The 15496-nt window shown below is 33.9% G+C and overlaps 2 protein-coding genes across 4 annotated transcripts in view; one reads left to right on the top strand and one right to left on the bottom strand.

Moving 5' to 3' along the window:
* Positions 1-15068, bottom strand: part of LOC134244093 (nitric oxide-associated protein 1-like) — a 39609-nt gene extending 24541 nt beyond the window's left edge. The window contains exons 1-9 of one of the 3 annotated variants that reach the window (XM_062726369.1): positions 14064-15068; positions 12920-13048; positions 12001-12164; positions 11947-11965; positions 10314-10525; positions 9652-9783; positions 9245-9361; positions 8801-8924; positions 7937-8172 (exon numbers count right to left, since the gene is read on the bottom strand). In XM_062726369.1, the coding sequence (XP_062582353.1) occupies positions 7964-8172; positions 8801-8924; positions 9245-9361; positions 9652-9783; positions 10314-10525; positions 11947-11965; positions 12001-12164; positions 12920-13048; positions 14064-14976 (2019 nt within the window). In that variant the 5' untranslated portion in view covers positions 14977-15068 and the 3' untranslated portion in view covers positions 7937-7963. The other 2 variants (XM_062726368.1, XM_062726370.1) reach the window with 2 other exon arrangements.
* Positions 1517-4185, top strand: LOC134244092 (uncharacterized). Its single transcript, XM_062726367.1, has 2 exons — positions 1517-1603; positions 1798-4185. Exon 2 carries the CDS (start codon positions 1799-1801, stop codon positions 3851-3853), a length of 2055 nt encoding a protein of 684 aa, XP_062582351.1. The 5' UTR covers positions 1517-1603; position 1798; the 3' UTR covers positions 3854-4185.
* Positions 15069-15496: the final 428 nt, after the last annotated feature.

Raw genomic sequence — 15496 nt, 5'->3', positions numbered from 1 at the left:
TTCATTTAAGGGGTCCCGACTCTCTGCTATAAATTTCACCTTAGAAAGTTTTAAATTTGTTATATTGATTTTCATAAACAACAATAACATTAGAGCCACATCGAAAATAGTCTGAAGTATACAGCGCTGAAGAAATGAAGAAATTTAACACAGAGATTTGAAAGAGTGACGATTTATTACCACATTAAATATAATACATGAGGTGCATATGAAAATAATACTTACTATTATAGCTATTTAAATCATGTTCGAAAACATCATGAAGCGATGTTTCCTAGGTCAGAAAATCACAATGTTGTATGTGGTTGTAAGAAAAAAATATATATCTGTAATGAGGAGTTATCTTTCTTCTAAATATTTCTCCATGTGAAAAAAAAAATCATTCTTATTAAAGTACTGTATTAAGTACTTGAAATATTAAACCATTTTTAAAATGAGACCTAAAAAGATACAACTTATTCAATTTATGTGGCATTTGATTTTGGATTTAAATGTTTTATTGTTAAATAATATAAAACAATTACAAAGAAATTTGCAAAAGAAATAGAAAGTAATGTTTCCATCAAATGTTTGATCTTATCAAATTGACCATTCAGAGGTCTCAAAAACTGATAAAGAAATCTTTGACTGGACTTTTACGAGGAACGCTGACTTTTACAGTTGACGCTTACGTTTACACTAGGGCTATGTACGGTAGCTCCTTTACGATATAAATATTTAGCTCAACACTTATTTAACGGAAATAACGGGTTATTTCAATGCACATATAAGTTGTCCTTAAAGTAAACGACAACGACCTACCCTCAGCTCCCAGTCTTCACATGTTAGTACCCCTAACACCATACCTATGACCACAAGAAAGGTTTTCTTATGCATTATCAATTCTGTATTTCCGTACATGATACAAGTTTAAATGTCCAAGTAAACTTCAACTGTAGAAGTCAGTGCTTCTCGTAAAAGTCCAATAGTATTACTATTTATTAGAGGGTCGCTATTCCTTCAGCAATTATGAAGGCATCTTAGCAACCGTGCAATAAAATGATTCAAATTTTAAGGAAGTATGTTAATACTATATGACACCCCCCCCCCCTTCTAAAAGAAATAATTGAATAAATGTTGAATCAACTGTTTTTCAACATTTAATCAACGTTGATTATCAATGTTGATTCAATGTTAAGACTTCAACGTTGATACAAAGTTTCAAAATCTAACATAAAATCAATGTTGAATCTACATAGAAAAACAACGTTGATTCAAAGTTTATTCAATGTTGTGTGCCTGCTGGGTTAACACATGCAATATTTATTATATCATTCAGCGGGTAGTAGTGTTTTTAATAAATGTTTTTCGACGAATCAGATTCAATTTATTTAGATGAAAGTATATTTATATATTTTAATTATTTCTGTGACTCTGAAGATTCCCATTCTCTTCGTTTTCGACCCAGATATAAGAATCACCAATTTCTCTTAGTTTACGAGTGTAATACCTGTTATAATGCTAAAACGAAACCAGATTTTCTGGGGACCGGTATTTCCCTTTAACTGACAAAGCACAGACCGCCATTTGTAGAGAGATTATAAGAAACCCAATAGTGTTACATGTATGTATTATTGTGTATATATCTGTATCACCTTTAATCTTCTGTCAGTTGCTACTACCAATTTTGATTTTCTTCTTGTATGTTTTTCTCATTACTTGTATATGCCCTGATGGGCCCCAAATTGGTATCAATAAATCTTATCTTATATATTTTATTAAAGTCTAACGGATGTGTTCCATTTTTCAAAAAAATAGAATGGACCACAATCCCCGTCTATCAGTATCAGAGGTCCTGTATGTTGGTCTGTGTCGTAAGATAGGGACACCGACAGAAGTGGCCATCAGAAGGGACGTGATGGACATGCATGAGATGATAGAGAAACCTGTTTATAATCATAGAGGAATTGCTGTGATGAAGAGTGGTAGTTATAGAGAAGGATTTAGGTTGAGATCATCTGACATAGATACAATGTTCTGGCATTATAATTATAAATTAATAACTGACATCTCCCAGTCTCGGTTTTATAATACAACAGAACATGTTATTTTGCTCATGGAAGATTCTGATACACCGCCAGGATTTGTCAGATTAAGTCTCCTGACACCAACAAAACACGAAATCACGATATCTTGTCTTGTTCTCTTTAATGGTTCTGCTTATATATCTAGTCGTCTGTGGAGAGAAATGCATTTTCAACTGCAAAATAAGGTACATATAAAAAAGGAAAATTTAAGACTACACGGTCCTTGTAGTAGTGGATTCCATGGGTCAATTGAATTCGACCTAGCTCATTGTTTAGCCACTTTTCCTTGGCCTAAACTATTAGGAAGTTGGGTTGACAGATGTCAGAGACACACCTGGCCACCGGTACCTGTGTTAGAAATAATCCTTAAAAATGAATGTCACTGTGTGCCTATTGGTAGTAAAGTTAATGTGACTTCTAACGAATTGGAATGGAGATTATCATTTTCTCAAGCCGAGCAACAACTAGTGTGTACCATGAATCATACACAATTTCTATGTTACGGACTCCTGAAAATATTTCTGAAGGAAATTATCAATTGTAGGGAGAATGAATTACTGTGTTCATATTACATGAAGACCACAATGTTCTGGATGATGCAATCAGGACAAGTTACATGGTGCCCGACGAATTTACTAGATTGCTTTTGGAATTGTTTAAAATATCTTATTCATTGTGTTTACTGTGGAGTTTTTCCTAATTTTTTCATTCCACAGAACAACATGTTTAGAAACAAAGTTGTTGGTGTTACACGTAAATCTCTTTTACGACAACTTCATCTTTATTACAGAATGGGCGTGTCCTGTCTACTGCTTAGTCCGACTCTCAGATCAATCCTAGAATCAGCCCTCAGTAGCCCGTCCATTGTGTTATCCGCTGCTGAGGGAAAATTCTTGAGTTTAGTAGATTTAGATATTTGTGGAATAAATGAATTATGTAATTTAAATTTTCCTGCTCAAAAAATATGGCAATTTTATATTTATTTAAAATCAATTAACACACTATCTCGATTATCACTCTCATCATACCAGTTATTAACATTACAGTACTGTACTGCTGAATCTCTTGTTCATTTAGCCTTCATAATGACAAACAGTGCATCATGTTACACACATAAAAATATCTATTACATAGATACAATTATATGTGGTATGTTGAAAATGGCAGCAATACTTGGTCCTGTGTCTGATTTACTTTATCTGGCATTGTATTACTATAGAACAGAAAGATATGATAAAACACTTCATATCACTTGTATCACTAAAGAAAGACTATCGCAGACCTGTATTATGTATAATGAAACTGTTGATAGGCAGAAGTACAATGAAGCTGTAGGTAATTTGTCTTTGTCTAGAAGAATGAAGATAGCCTGGGTGAATGATGTGCGTTTATTAAAAACTATACCCTTTCTTGAAGAACTATGTATAGAACAGTTTGTGAGTCAACATAATGGAGAGACACTCTTAATTGTATCACCGTTTGTTGTGGTAGAGATGCTCTCTGTGTTATCTCACCATAGACTGGGTAATAGAACTCAGTGTTTACAGTCACTGACAGACCTACAGACACTGCTACTCTATGATGACGGGAGATATGCTCCTTTATTCACCAGAGACCTATCCTGGCAGATACTAGGAATCTGTCAACATGCTGTGGGAGACTTACAAGGGGCTTTAGAGTCTTTTGAAGAGTCACTCAAACAGGAACCATATCACAAAATAAAAGAAGCCACAGATTTCAGAATAGAATGTGTTAAACAACAAATACAAAGAAATGTACACATGTGAAATATGTTTTACAATGTTCCTATCGTAATTTAAAGAGTTGTACGAGTAGATCAGGAATTGAAGCATCACTTGTTTGATATAATTGTAAAGGACACAGATAAAACGTCACTGTATGATGATAATATACCTTCAACTTAAAGTAGAGATGAATTTAAATCTCTATTATATGTTTATAATTTATATTTGAATGCATCTTCAAAATAAAATGCTGTAAAACTACAAAGGAATTGTGTATCCACATCAACTGAACGTTTTCTCCATTATTTCTTCTAATAACCTCTTCCATTAATCTTAACTTTGTAATGATGGAAACTCTTTAAAAATTCTGGCAATTCATTTCATATTTGCTAACCGTAAATTGTAGATTTCTATAATGTTCGGGGGGGGTTGTCGTCGAGATATACAAAACATTGATTTGACGTAATCCTAACTATACTGTTTATTTCATGTGCATATTTAAATACATATAAATAATCTGGAGTTAATCAATGCAGGACTTTAAAACAAGGATGACAATTTCTAGAACAAAAACAGTCGATATTCTGTTCATTGATGATATTTTTTTATAATTAATCACCTAAAGTTTTTCTTTTGTGAAGTAAAATTCTGTAAAACCACAACAAAAATTTAAGTGGATTACATCTAGATCATTTAAAACAGAAGTCAGCACTACTGATTTGTACTTACATGTTTTACAAACTGAAAGGAAGAAACAAGAGGCCTATGAGCCACATCGCTCACTTGAGTAACACTGGTCATACTGTTTTATTTACCAGATTTCCCCTTTGTAATACATATTGTACCCCACCTTACCCCATCGTCATGATGTGGAAAATTTAGAATATATACTATCTCAGGATGCTTCCATAATTATAAGTTTCAGCTTCTCTTTCCCGGTGTTTCTTAAGAAGATTTTTTTTCATATATAATTCAATGTAAAACTTCGATTTACTATTGTGACCCCGCACTACCCTCATGATTCATCGATTGAACGATTTATCATCTAGACAACCCCTGGATGCTTCCACCTAAGTTTAAGTTTTATTGGCCCATTGATTCTTGAGAAGAAGAATGTAACGATTTTTCCTGAACATTTTAATGTAAAATTGGATTCCCTATTGTGGGCCCGCCCTAACCCAGGGGATCATGATTTGAACAATTTGGAATCTACAAAAGCCGCAAATGAATCCAACTTTGTTACAACGCACTTTGAAAAAAATACGGACTTTGAAACAAAATTGAAAGTGCGTTAAGATTTGGACCATGTCAACGCACTTTGAAACAAGAGGCCCAGGGGCCTCATTGCTCACCTAAGCACATCGGCTAGGAAAAAACACATCAGATCAGACCTGAAAGTTTACGGAGGTGAGGGGGGTGGGGGCTTCAATTTTAATACTATTTGAGAATGCCTTCATATCAATACAGCATATGACTTTGCCTTTGCTGTTATTGATAAAAAGATTTCTTTTTTAAACATTTTGTTCCTATATATTATTTCGTAATAATTTGAATTTGATTCCCCATTGTTTCCCTCCCTATCCTAAAGGGCCATGATTTGAACAAATTTAAATCTTCAATACATGAGGATGTTTACATAACAATAAGACTACACGTAGCTTTTCTGTTCTTGGGATTTTCCCCTTTATTTTTCTGTGTAAAACATTGATCCACCATTGTGGCCCCACCCTACCCTTCCGGTTTTCGGGTTATGATTTGAACAAATTTAATTCTACACTACCTGAGAATGATTCCATGTAAATACTAGTACCACTAATCATGGCTTTGCTATTCTTGATAAGAAGACTTTTTAAATATATTTTAATGTAAAACTTGGATCCCCCATTGTGGCCCCATCCTATCCCTGGGGGTTGTGATTTGAACAAACTAGAATCTACACTACCTGAGGATGATTCCATATAAATATCTCTAATCATGGCTTTGAAGTACTTAAGAAGATGATTTTAAAGATTTCCCTATTATTCCTACGTAAAACTTTGATCAGCCATTTTAGCCCCACCCTCTCCCCAGGGGTCATAATTTGAACAAACTAGAATCTACACTACCCGTGGATGATTCCATATAAATATCTCTAATCATGGTTTAAAAGTACTAGAAAAGAAGATTTTAAAAGTTTTCCGTACATATTCCTATGTAAAACTTTGATCAGTCATTTTGGTCCCACCCTACCCCTGGGGGTCATGATTTAAATAAACTTGAATCTACACTACATGAGGATGGTTCCACATGAGTTTCATCTTTCCTGTCGCAATGGTTCTTGAGAAGAAAATTTTTACTGATTTTTCCTATGTAAAACTTTGATCAGCCATTTTGGCCCCAACTACTCCAAAGGGTCATGATGTGAACAAATTTGAATCTACACTACCTGAGGATAATTTCACATAACTTTCATCTTTCCTGGCTCAGTGGTTCTTGAGAAGAAATTTTTTACAGATTTTTCATATATATTCCTATTTAAAACTTTGATTGGCCATTTTGGCTCCACCTACCCCCAGGGGTCATGATTTGAACAAACTTGAATCTACACTACCTGAGGATGATTTCACATGAGTTTCATCTTTCCTGGCACAGTGGTTCTTGAGAAGAATTTTTTTTTTTTAATTTTCCTATATATTCCTTTGCTATACCCTTATAAATATCATTCTATATATTTATTACTTATTTTCACTTTCAGGTCCAACAAATCATATGTAGCCCTCATACCCAGTCAATAACTGTATAATGTAAAACTTTGATCGGCAATTTTGGCCCCACACTACTCCCAGGGGTCATGATTTGAACAAACTTGAATCTTCACTACCTGAGGATAATTTCACATGAGTTTCATCTTTCCTGGCCCAGTGGTTCTTGAGAAGATCATTTAAAAATGCCTTTTTCTCTAATTCATGATTATCTCCCCTTGGAAAATGGCGTGGCCCTTTGTTTGAATAAACTTGAATCCCCTTCACCCAAGGATACTTTGTGGCAAGTTTGGTTGAAATTGGTTCAGTGATTCTTGAGAAGAAGATGAAAATGTGAAAAGTTTACGACGACAAAGACAACGACAGACAACAGACAAATTATAATCAGAAAAGCTCACTTGAGCCTTTGGCTCAGGGTGAGCTAAGAATAAAATGTCTTTTCAAAGTGCGTTAATAACGACCATGTTAACGCACTTTGAAAAAAATGTTTACAGCTTGGTCAATATTTTTTGCAATATTTAGGTATGATAAATAATTGAACCTGTTGGATAACTTTTCGGTGATAACATCAGGATGTGAGATACAGACGTTTTGAATATTTTAGGCTCTCTTAAATATTATAAAAGGAAAATGGGTTCTTTGAAGATTATGGAGAAATTATCGTTTAAAAGCATACTTTCGCTTTTGATTTTTCAATACTTTGAAAATTCTTTCTCTCATATGTGTTTTACTTTATTTAATTTTTAGCTCTACTGGTCAGAGACCAGAAGAGCTTATGAGATAGTAATGTGTCCGGCGTCCGTCTGTCTGTCTGTAAACAATTTTTCAAAACACTACTCCTCCTAGAGTTTTGGTGTGATTTCAATATAACTTGGCATATACGTAGACTGCCTAAGATACATAATTCTGTGTATCGGTTTTTGATTTCGATGAACGGTGTTGCCATGGTTTCTAGAAATAGAATTTTTGATGAAATATTTTCAAAATGCTACTCCTCCTACAGTTTTGGTCTGATTTCAACACAACTATGAACACAAGTAGACTACACTAAGATACATAATTCTCTTTTTATATCATTATAATAGTAACTTGATCTAAAGTGTCGTATCATGTCGAGTTGACAGGCGCGGATCATCAGATCTAATATACAGAATTACATGCATGTATCTTTAATAATGTATCGTTTTGTGTGCCACATTAAATTCAAATCAGATAAAAACTGTAGGAGGAACAGCATTTTCAAACATTGTTTGCAGACAAACAAAAAGACAGACAGATAGCTAGACGGAAGAACAGACAATGGATACCTTGCTATCCAATTAGCTCTTTTGTTTCTGGCCTGCAAAGCTAAAAACAAATACGAAATAAATGAAATAAGCTTCATTTTTTATTTTTAGTCACACACATCACATTATAATCGTTCTCCCTTTGAAAGCAGCAGTTTAGATTTGTTCCTTCTGTATTTAAATGAATTCCCCATCCTTTTTCTATGGAAAGCATGGGCCTCCCTCAACATCGGGGGTCTCTGAAAAATCCCAAGAGCCCCTGGGGTGTAAACTCTCAGTGTCACGTCTATGTCTATCTCAAATCCTCGAGCCATTCCAATCACCGACACCCAACCTAAAAATGGATTTTATATTGCATAAGAAATATTGTGAATTTTAAAATCTCTTTGTTTCTATATCATCTAATATTTGATTATTTCCATTTCTCTGTTTTCTCTGTGATACTGATAACTCTTTGAAAGTTAATGGATTTGATTTTTTGATCATTCTTCCAGCATGTAAATTTCGACAAGCAATACATCGGGAGCTAAGGAGGCCTAATGTGCATGTAAATTTTGTGTGTTTGTCTTTCTGACATAAGAGGACTTGTGCAAATTTTAATTTATTAGACAACATTTTTATAATCTAAATTTTACAATTTTATTTCACAATGAAATGGAAATATAGAGAATCACTGTCCAGTTAAAGAGTATACCAGGGTCATCAAGGATAATTGGAAATGCTTTGCGCATCATGCAATATCCAATGTTTATAGCTATCCTAGATGCCCTAGCATATTCCACTAACTAGACAGTGATTCCTTAAATATGTTCCAAAAATGTTATCATTATTTAACAAAGGAAAATTTACTGCATGAGTGACTTCTTTACGGACTTTTTATAGATTAAATAGGTTTACTGCATCTCAACAGCCAATACCATTCATAAATCTTGCAAAATGAAGTTATGAATCACATAACAAACCTAAAGAGGAGAGCTGTAGGTCAAGGGCAGCCAATTTCTGAGGGTGGTCCTGGAGGTGGATCCGAATATCTTCACTCTTCAGTGGTGGAAGCTTTGTTAGCCTTGATTCATCACCAAGAGGAACCTGCAACAGAACATCTACATGTATGAATATGACATATCATGCATATACAGTAAAACTCAGTACGAACACAGATATTGCAAATTCACGGATATAGCAAAGTTATCTTGGATCCCCAGGTGTATAAATTAAACAATTTCTTATATGGATAAAACAAATTACGGATATAGCAAAGTAATTTCATAAGTCCCAGTGACTTCGTTATAACCCAGTTTTACTGGTTTTGACATTTTTTACAGGAGATACATCTGATTTTACCCAATATTAAAATACCATTGATAAATTCCTGATTCTCTTGACATTTTTAATTCTGAGATACCTACCCCCAGTATATTTGTCCCAATGTTGTTGTGGTAGAACTCTTCTGCTTCATGACTAGGCAGCACAAACACAGGAAGCTTAGAACTGATGAAAATCACCAACATGACATCCTGGTTTCCCTGTAACCAAACTAAATGTTAATTTGTTCTAATTATCCGGATTTTTGTGGAAAGTAAATATTAAATTGTATTTTGAAAAACTGTGCAAGAATTAAGTATTTTCTTAGATTTACAAAATTAACATCCTTTTTTGTGGGGGGTGGCTGTTAATTATCTTAAAAAGAAATATATAACACATTAGTTACTTAAAAATTACATTTTGAAGACTATGGCAGTATGATTAAAAAATCAAAGAAGAAAAAAGGCTGGTTTAATGTTTAGTAAATTAATTAGCTATTTGTAATTAGTACCTCTACAAAGTCAATCCTCCCTAGTCCGGTGATGAACACTGTATGGTCAGGTTTTAGTAAGTAACAATGGGGGACAATCTTACGCGTAGGGATGATGAGCTTCAGTTCCTCAGGTGTCAGCTCTGTGTGGACCTACAGTAAGCAGGAACATATCCTCTAAATCAGAGTGATCTTCCTATATACAGTTCTTTATATACAGTGGACCTTCAACTTGTCTATATTCTCTATGTAGGACGAGAACGAAATTTTTAAATGTTATTCTGTCTTGTTTAACTGGTGATTCAGATATCTTCTTCACAAAGTTTGATAAATAACATGTACTGTGAAATACATCTTCACAATTTCTCTACCTAGGAGAGGATTTAATAAGTTGAAAGAACTTCTGCATCATTAAGTTTAAAATAACGTGTACTGTGAATACCATCTTCACAATTTTCTTTAGAAAATAAGTCTCTTAAAATATGGGAAACTATCTTCTTAGTTTTACATGAATCAGAAAGGAATGTAAAATGCTGAAAATTTGATGGACCAAAATGAATGCAAGTCACAAGATAAAATTTTTATGCTTTGCATTATATCATTATACCCATACTTATAAGTACATGTATAAGACATCAAACAAATTATATAGAATTTTATTATTTCACTGAAGATTCTTTCACCTGATTGTCACACAAAAGACCAGGTGTATCACACAGGAATCTGGAATCTGTAAAATCTGTCTCGTCATACTTCTCCGGAGTTTCCATGATGAACTCTTTCCCATCATTGCTTCGTACTTGGTCCCCTTTGTATTCATACGCCACAAGGTCAAATCCCGAATACAGAGCCCTTTTCTCTGCATCATTTGTAAAATCTGTTTTCTCTACTTTTCCTACAAAGCAATAAATTTAGTTTGATAAAAATGACTCCCCTCCAAATAAAAACTATTCACAAACAGCTATTGATTTCAATTATGCTACTTTCAGGTTGCCTTTATAATCATAAAATGTTCTAAAAAGCAGGGCATCTTTAAACATTAATGTGTGACATGTGCATATACATATATCTTTGTCTTACACAATTATATCTGAAGGTTTATGCAATTCCTTACTTTAGAAGACAAGATGTGTTTGTAAAACACTGATGCCCCCAAATGGCAGCTTCATATATGGCAAAGATTTTAGTTTCACAAACGCAAGTCAAACTCAAAGGTCAAAATTGCTGGTATCCAAAGTAGGGGTTGGTCATAAAGAATAAACCTGTGAAATATGAAATGCCTTGGACTAACTGTTCAAACGTTATCACCAAGGTTAAATATATTTATAAAAGTTATGATAAAACATGTTTGTTATGTATGCAGTTTAAGGCCATTGGTAAAGGAGATCGATTTTAGTCATTTGAAATTGGCTGCTACATTGCAACAAACTAGCCCACCCACCCACTTCTTCCAGTATCCATATTTCTTACATGTTGTTGTTTTTAATGTTGACTTGTCACTTTATTTGAATTTTTTCCTTTTGTACAAGGATATGGAATTCAGAAGTTAAACGAAAGACTGTGCTTTGTATATTGTATACACTTAATTAAAGTCTGTTGCACTCGCGCATGCGAGCTCATCCTATAGAAAGTGTTTTTGAGTTTTATTTATAATAATTTATGTTGGTTTAAACTGGTGAATTTAGAACATAATGTTTTTAAAAGCGAGTTTAAAGTCAAGGTCAAAAGGTCAATAATATCTATACCCATTAAAAGGTCTTATTTTTCACAATAAATACAAATGTGAAGTATGATTGCCATATCACCAACTATTTAAAAGTTATGATGCAGGTTTAAGTTTGTTTTTGTTTTCATTTTGTAAAAGTGGCTCAAACTAAATTACTTAAAGGTGATATCCAAAGAAAGGTCTTGTCACAAGGAATACACCTGTGAAATATGATAGCAATAACCTCGCCAACTCAAATATTATGGGCAAGGTAAAAGATTTTGCAGACTAACATACAGACAGACAAAAACTATAAACCCCCGAATATTTTAGCAAGTCGTTGTTTCTGCTGATGTCCTAAATATGTGGAATGGTTATACATGTACTGTAGACTTACTTTTTTACCACGTGGTCATATTTTCGCTGTCTCAATATCTGTTTAATTCGCTGGTAGAAAATTACACAGATTTCTTAAACTGTCACTATATGCCTTATATTTATATTATGTACGCTTGGACATATTTTCGCGGAAAATTTGTGGCCGCGTACATAGCGTAAATTATTACCATGCGGAAAAAAAGTACTTCTACAGTAAATGATGACATCATTACCATGTAGAGTGGTTATAAACTGATGATGTCATTACCATGTAAAGTGGTTATAACTGAGGATGCAACTAATTTCTTTTGTTTCTTGATTTCCTCTTTCATCTTCTTGTGTCGTAAAATCTCTTTTGCCTGAGTTTCCATGAGTCTTTTTTGTCTCATTTTCATCAACCAGTTTGTTTTAGAATTCATGATGGGAAACTTCAGAATGTTGATGGTTGTTCCTGAATAAGAGATTAATATTACATAAAGCATATATATCAATGAGTAATCATTCATTTTAATTAAAAAATTTCAACATTGATGATTCTACGGTTTTTTTAGTCACTTGCGTGGTACAGTGGTAAGAGTGACTGCTTGAGTGTTGCAGAGTAAGGAGTATTCTCTTTAGAGAAGTGGACAGGCTTTCGCCTACATGCCTGGATGTAGGCGAAAGCCTGTCCACTTCTCTAAAGAGAATAAGTAAGGAGGTGATTCTCACATCATGGGTTTTGATCCCACTGTGGGACTTGGAGACCAGTCTTTCAGTAGAAACCATATAAACCAGGTCCTGTGTCACAGTAGGAGCTGGCACGAAAAAGATCTCTCACTGCTAAATGGACATGAGTGTATAGTATAGGACAAAATTTGTAGCTCTCCACACCCAAATGGTGGCTTCTCCATGATGAGTGAAAATTTCTCAAGAGTGTACATTTAACAACATTCAAACAAACATCTTGTTGTAAATGCAACTTCTAAGAAACAAATAATATTTTAACAGAGCTTTAAATTATTTATTTTTTATCAATGTATACTATAACATTGATTCTTGACTAGGGAGAGGTAAAACCATGTTCACAAACATTCCAGTTATGTACCTCAGTGGCAATGATCTTTGGTGCTTCTTTTTCTACCTATTCACTTTTTTCCCTTCAAAATAAAAATTAACTCTGCATATATTTAATGTTATGTATTAATCAATCATGGTATGATTCTGTACCTGGCCAGACAGATACAGAGGCTTTGGGGATGACGTCTCGGACTTTATAGTAACAGTAGTCGGAATGAAGCAAACTGTTGTACAGAGTCGACTTCCCACTGTTGGCAGTGCCAATCATGTACACATTGCCTGAAGAAGAAGAAGCAAAACATATCATTAACAATTTTAACAACAATTTACAACTGTATGATTACTGGCCATAACTTACCGGTTTGAGTAGTAATTTACTGGTATCCTAATGCTAAAACAGGGTTCTCCATCATTTGAGATTTTACTGTGTTGCAAAGTTTACGCCAAGCACTAATATTTCGCGCTATTTTCGTGAACAAATTCGCAACTGAATCACAATTTTTACAATTACAAAATATTACAAGCACACACGTACTTAAAATCGTTAACTCGTTACACAAATGGTATGGTCGTACATACTGATAAAAGGGAAAAAACGTTCTGAAAGCAAAGGAAATTCTGACCGATAGTCGATCTACTTAACATTTTTGAAATTAGATCTGCCGTGTTTATTTATCAGATTTCATGATCGAGTTACCGCATTACAAAAAAGGAACTTCAGAACAGTAAAATATTTTAAAGAGTTCCTTGAACATGCTGAAATTTCAAAATTTTCGGCAATTTATTTACATCAATTAAATGACTTCGGCACAATGTTGTTTGACTTACAGTGCTTTCATAATTCTAGAGCCGTGATTCTATAGGACAGACATATTTAAATATTTTTCATAAATAATACAATGTATTTTATTGCAACTACCAATTAACCGGTACATAGAATTGTAAAAACATTTTTTTCTCTTTGTTCTGTCATGCGTAAAGTCCGGCGAAGGTCCAGAAGAAAATTGATTGATTACTCAAGGTGAAGCCCTACTAATTAAGTGTTATAACTTTTTCAATTGAAAGACGCTAGAATATTTGTGTCTTTAGATTTTCTAAATATCACAACTCTTACTGTGTCGGCAAAAATTTTACTGTGTCGCATGCATGAAATTTGAATCGTTACTGTGTCGGAGAAAATTTTACTGCGTCGGGAGCAACACAGTAAAACAGCTCATGGAGAACCCTGCTTAAAGTTACAACATGGTAAAAAATAATTTACAATTCAATTTTTTTTTTAAAATTTAAACCTTACCTCTCATACCCCAATTCGCAAGAAGTGATGATATTAATTTTTCTACTCCATATCCAGTCTTAGCACTGATCAAAGAAACCTCTTTCACATTATGTCTATTGAGACCTCGTTTCTTGCAGGCAGTTATGAGCGTCTCCTCTACAGCTTCTAAATAATTAGGCTGATCCTGAGGAATTATATCAACTTTGTTTCCTATCACATGAATGGTTGTCCTTTCGGTTAACATCTGTGAGAAAATGTCTGGAATGCTGTTTTCAATATCGAACAAATCAATCACTAACAATACCAAACACCTTTCAGAACTGATCTTTCTCATTATTTCATAAACCTTCTCATCACTTGCTCTAATGTCAAACACCATACCTTGATGTTGCATTTTGTGACATTTCTGACATTTGGATTCTTTCAATTCTTCCATTGTTAAATTTTTGAACACCTCGCTCGGCAAATATCCTGGTATCGTCACATCCTGACAGTGGAGCAAGGCACCACACCCCCCACATTGAACACTACTCATTTCTATGGACTTATCTGGTGTTCCCGACAAGGACTTTTTCTTGGACAATCCTTTTGCGATTTCTTCACTTCCAATTTTATCAGCATCTGTCTCTTGTCTTATCACATTCAGATCCTTTGTTAATTCAGATATTTTCTTGTTAAGCTCTGAAATAGTCTCAAAATGTGAAGCTTGTTCGCTTTCTGTTTCATTCGAGACAGGAGAGTTTAAACTCAAATCAACAAAAGCTGGTTTAACAGTTAATTCGTTTTTAATGTGGTTTACAGCATAATTTTTCCTTTTTCTATATTTCGCATTAGAAAATCTCTTAGAGTATGTCAAAGGGAATAGTCTTTCCATGTTTGAAACATATTGCAATGACAAAGATTTTGCAGCTAATAGCTTCCTGCAAAACATGTTTGATACAAAAATGAAAATAAATCAATACTTTCTTCTGCAAAAGTCAAAACAAAACATGCTTGCCTGAGAGTTCTCAGCGTAAATTCAAAGCTATCATTTACAACTGACAGACTCATCCTTTACAAACACACACAAGATTTTGATTTTGCATTGGGTAAATGTAGTACACCAAAGGGTGTGATTCCAATCGCAACTCTTCGAGCCTTTACTTCTAGCAGAAAAAACCTCTGACGCATATCCTGTGATGATGCAATTAGGTGTGAATATAAAATTATTTTGTAATTTAAGATACATACATACATTTATATTTACATTAATCTTTCCCAATTTTTTAGATAAATGATTCTATCTGTCAAAAATCTGCGAAAGTGTACTTGCTTTGGGCTGGACCCCCCTCTTCAATGATTAAAAATATCTGTTGTATGTCTTTATTTCTTTATTTTAATGTGTCTATGATTTAAGATTCGGTGTATATTGTTTTTGCCCTGATTTATCATCTGTCTGTCTTTTCAACTTC

The sequence above is a fragment of the Saccostrea cucullata genome, unplaced genomic scaffold, assembly GCF_032062105.1.
Source record: "Saccostrea cucullata isolate Sc308-1 unplaced genomic scaffold, CSIRO_AGI_Scuc_v1 ctg769, whole genome shotgun sequence".
Classification (NCBI taxonomy): Eukaryota; Metazoa; Mollusca; class Bivalvia; order Ostreida; family Ostreidae; genus Saccostrea; species Saccostrea cuccullata.
The sequence above is the reverse complement of the archived record's forward strand: the minus strand, read 5'-3'. Positions and strand labels throughout refer to the sequence as shown.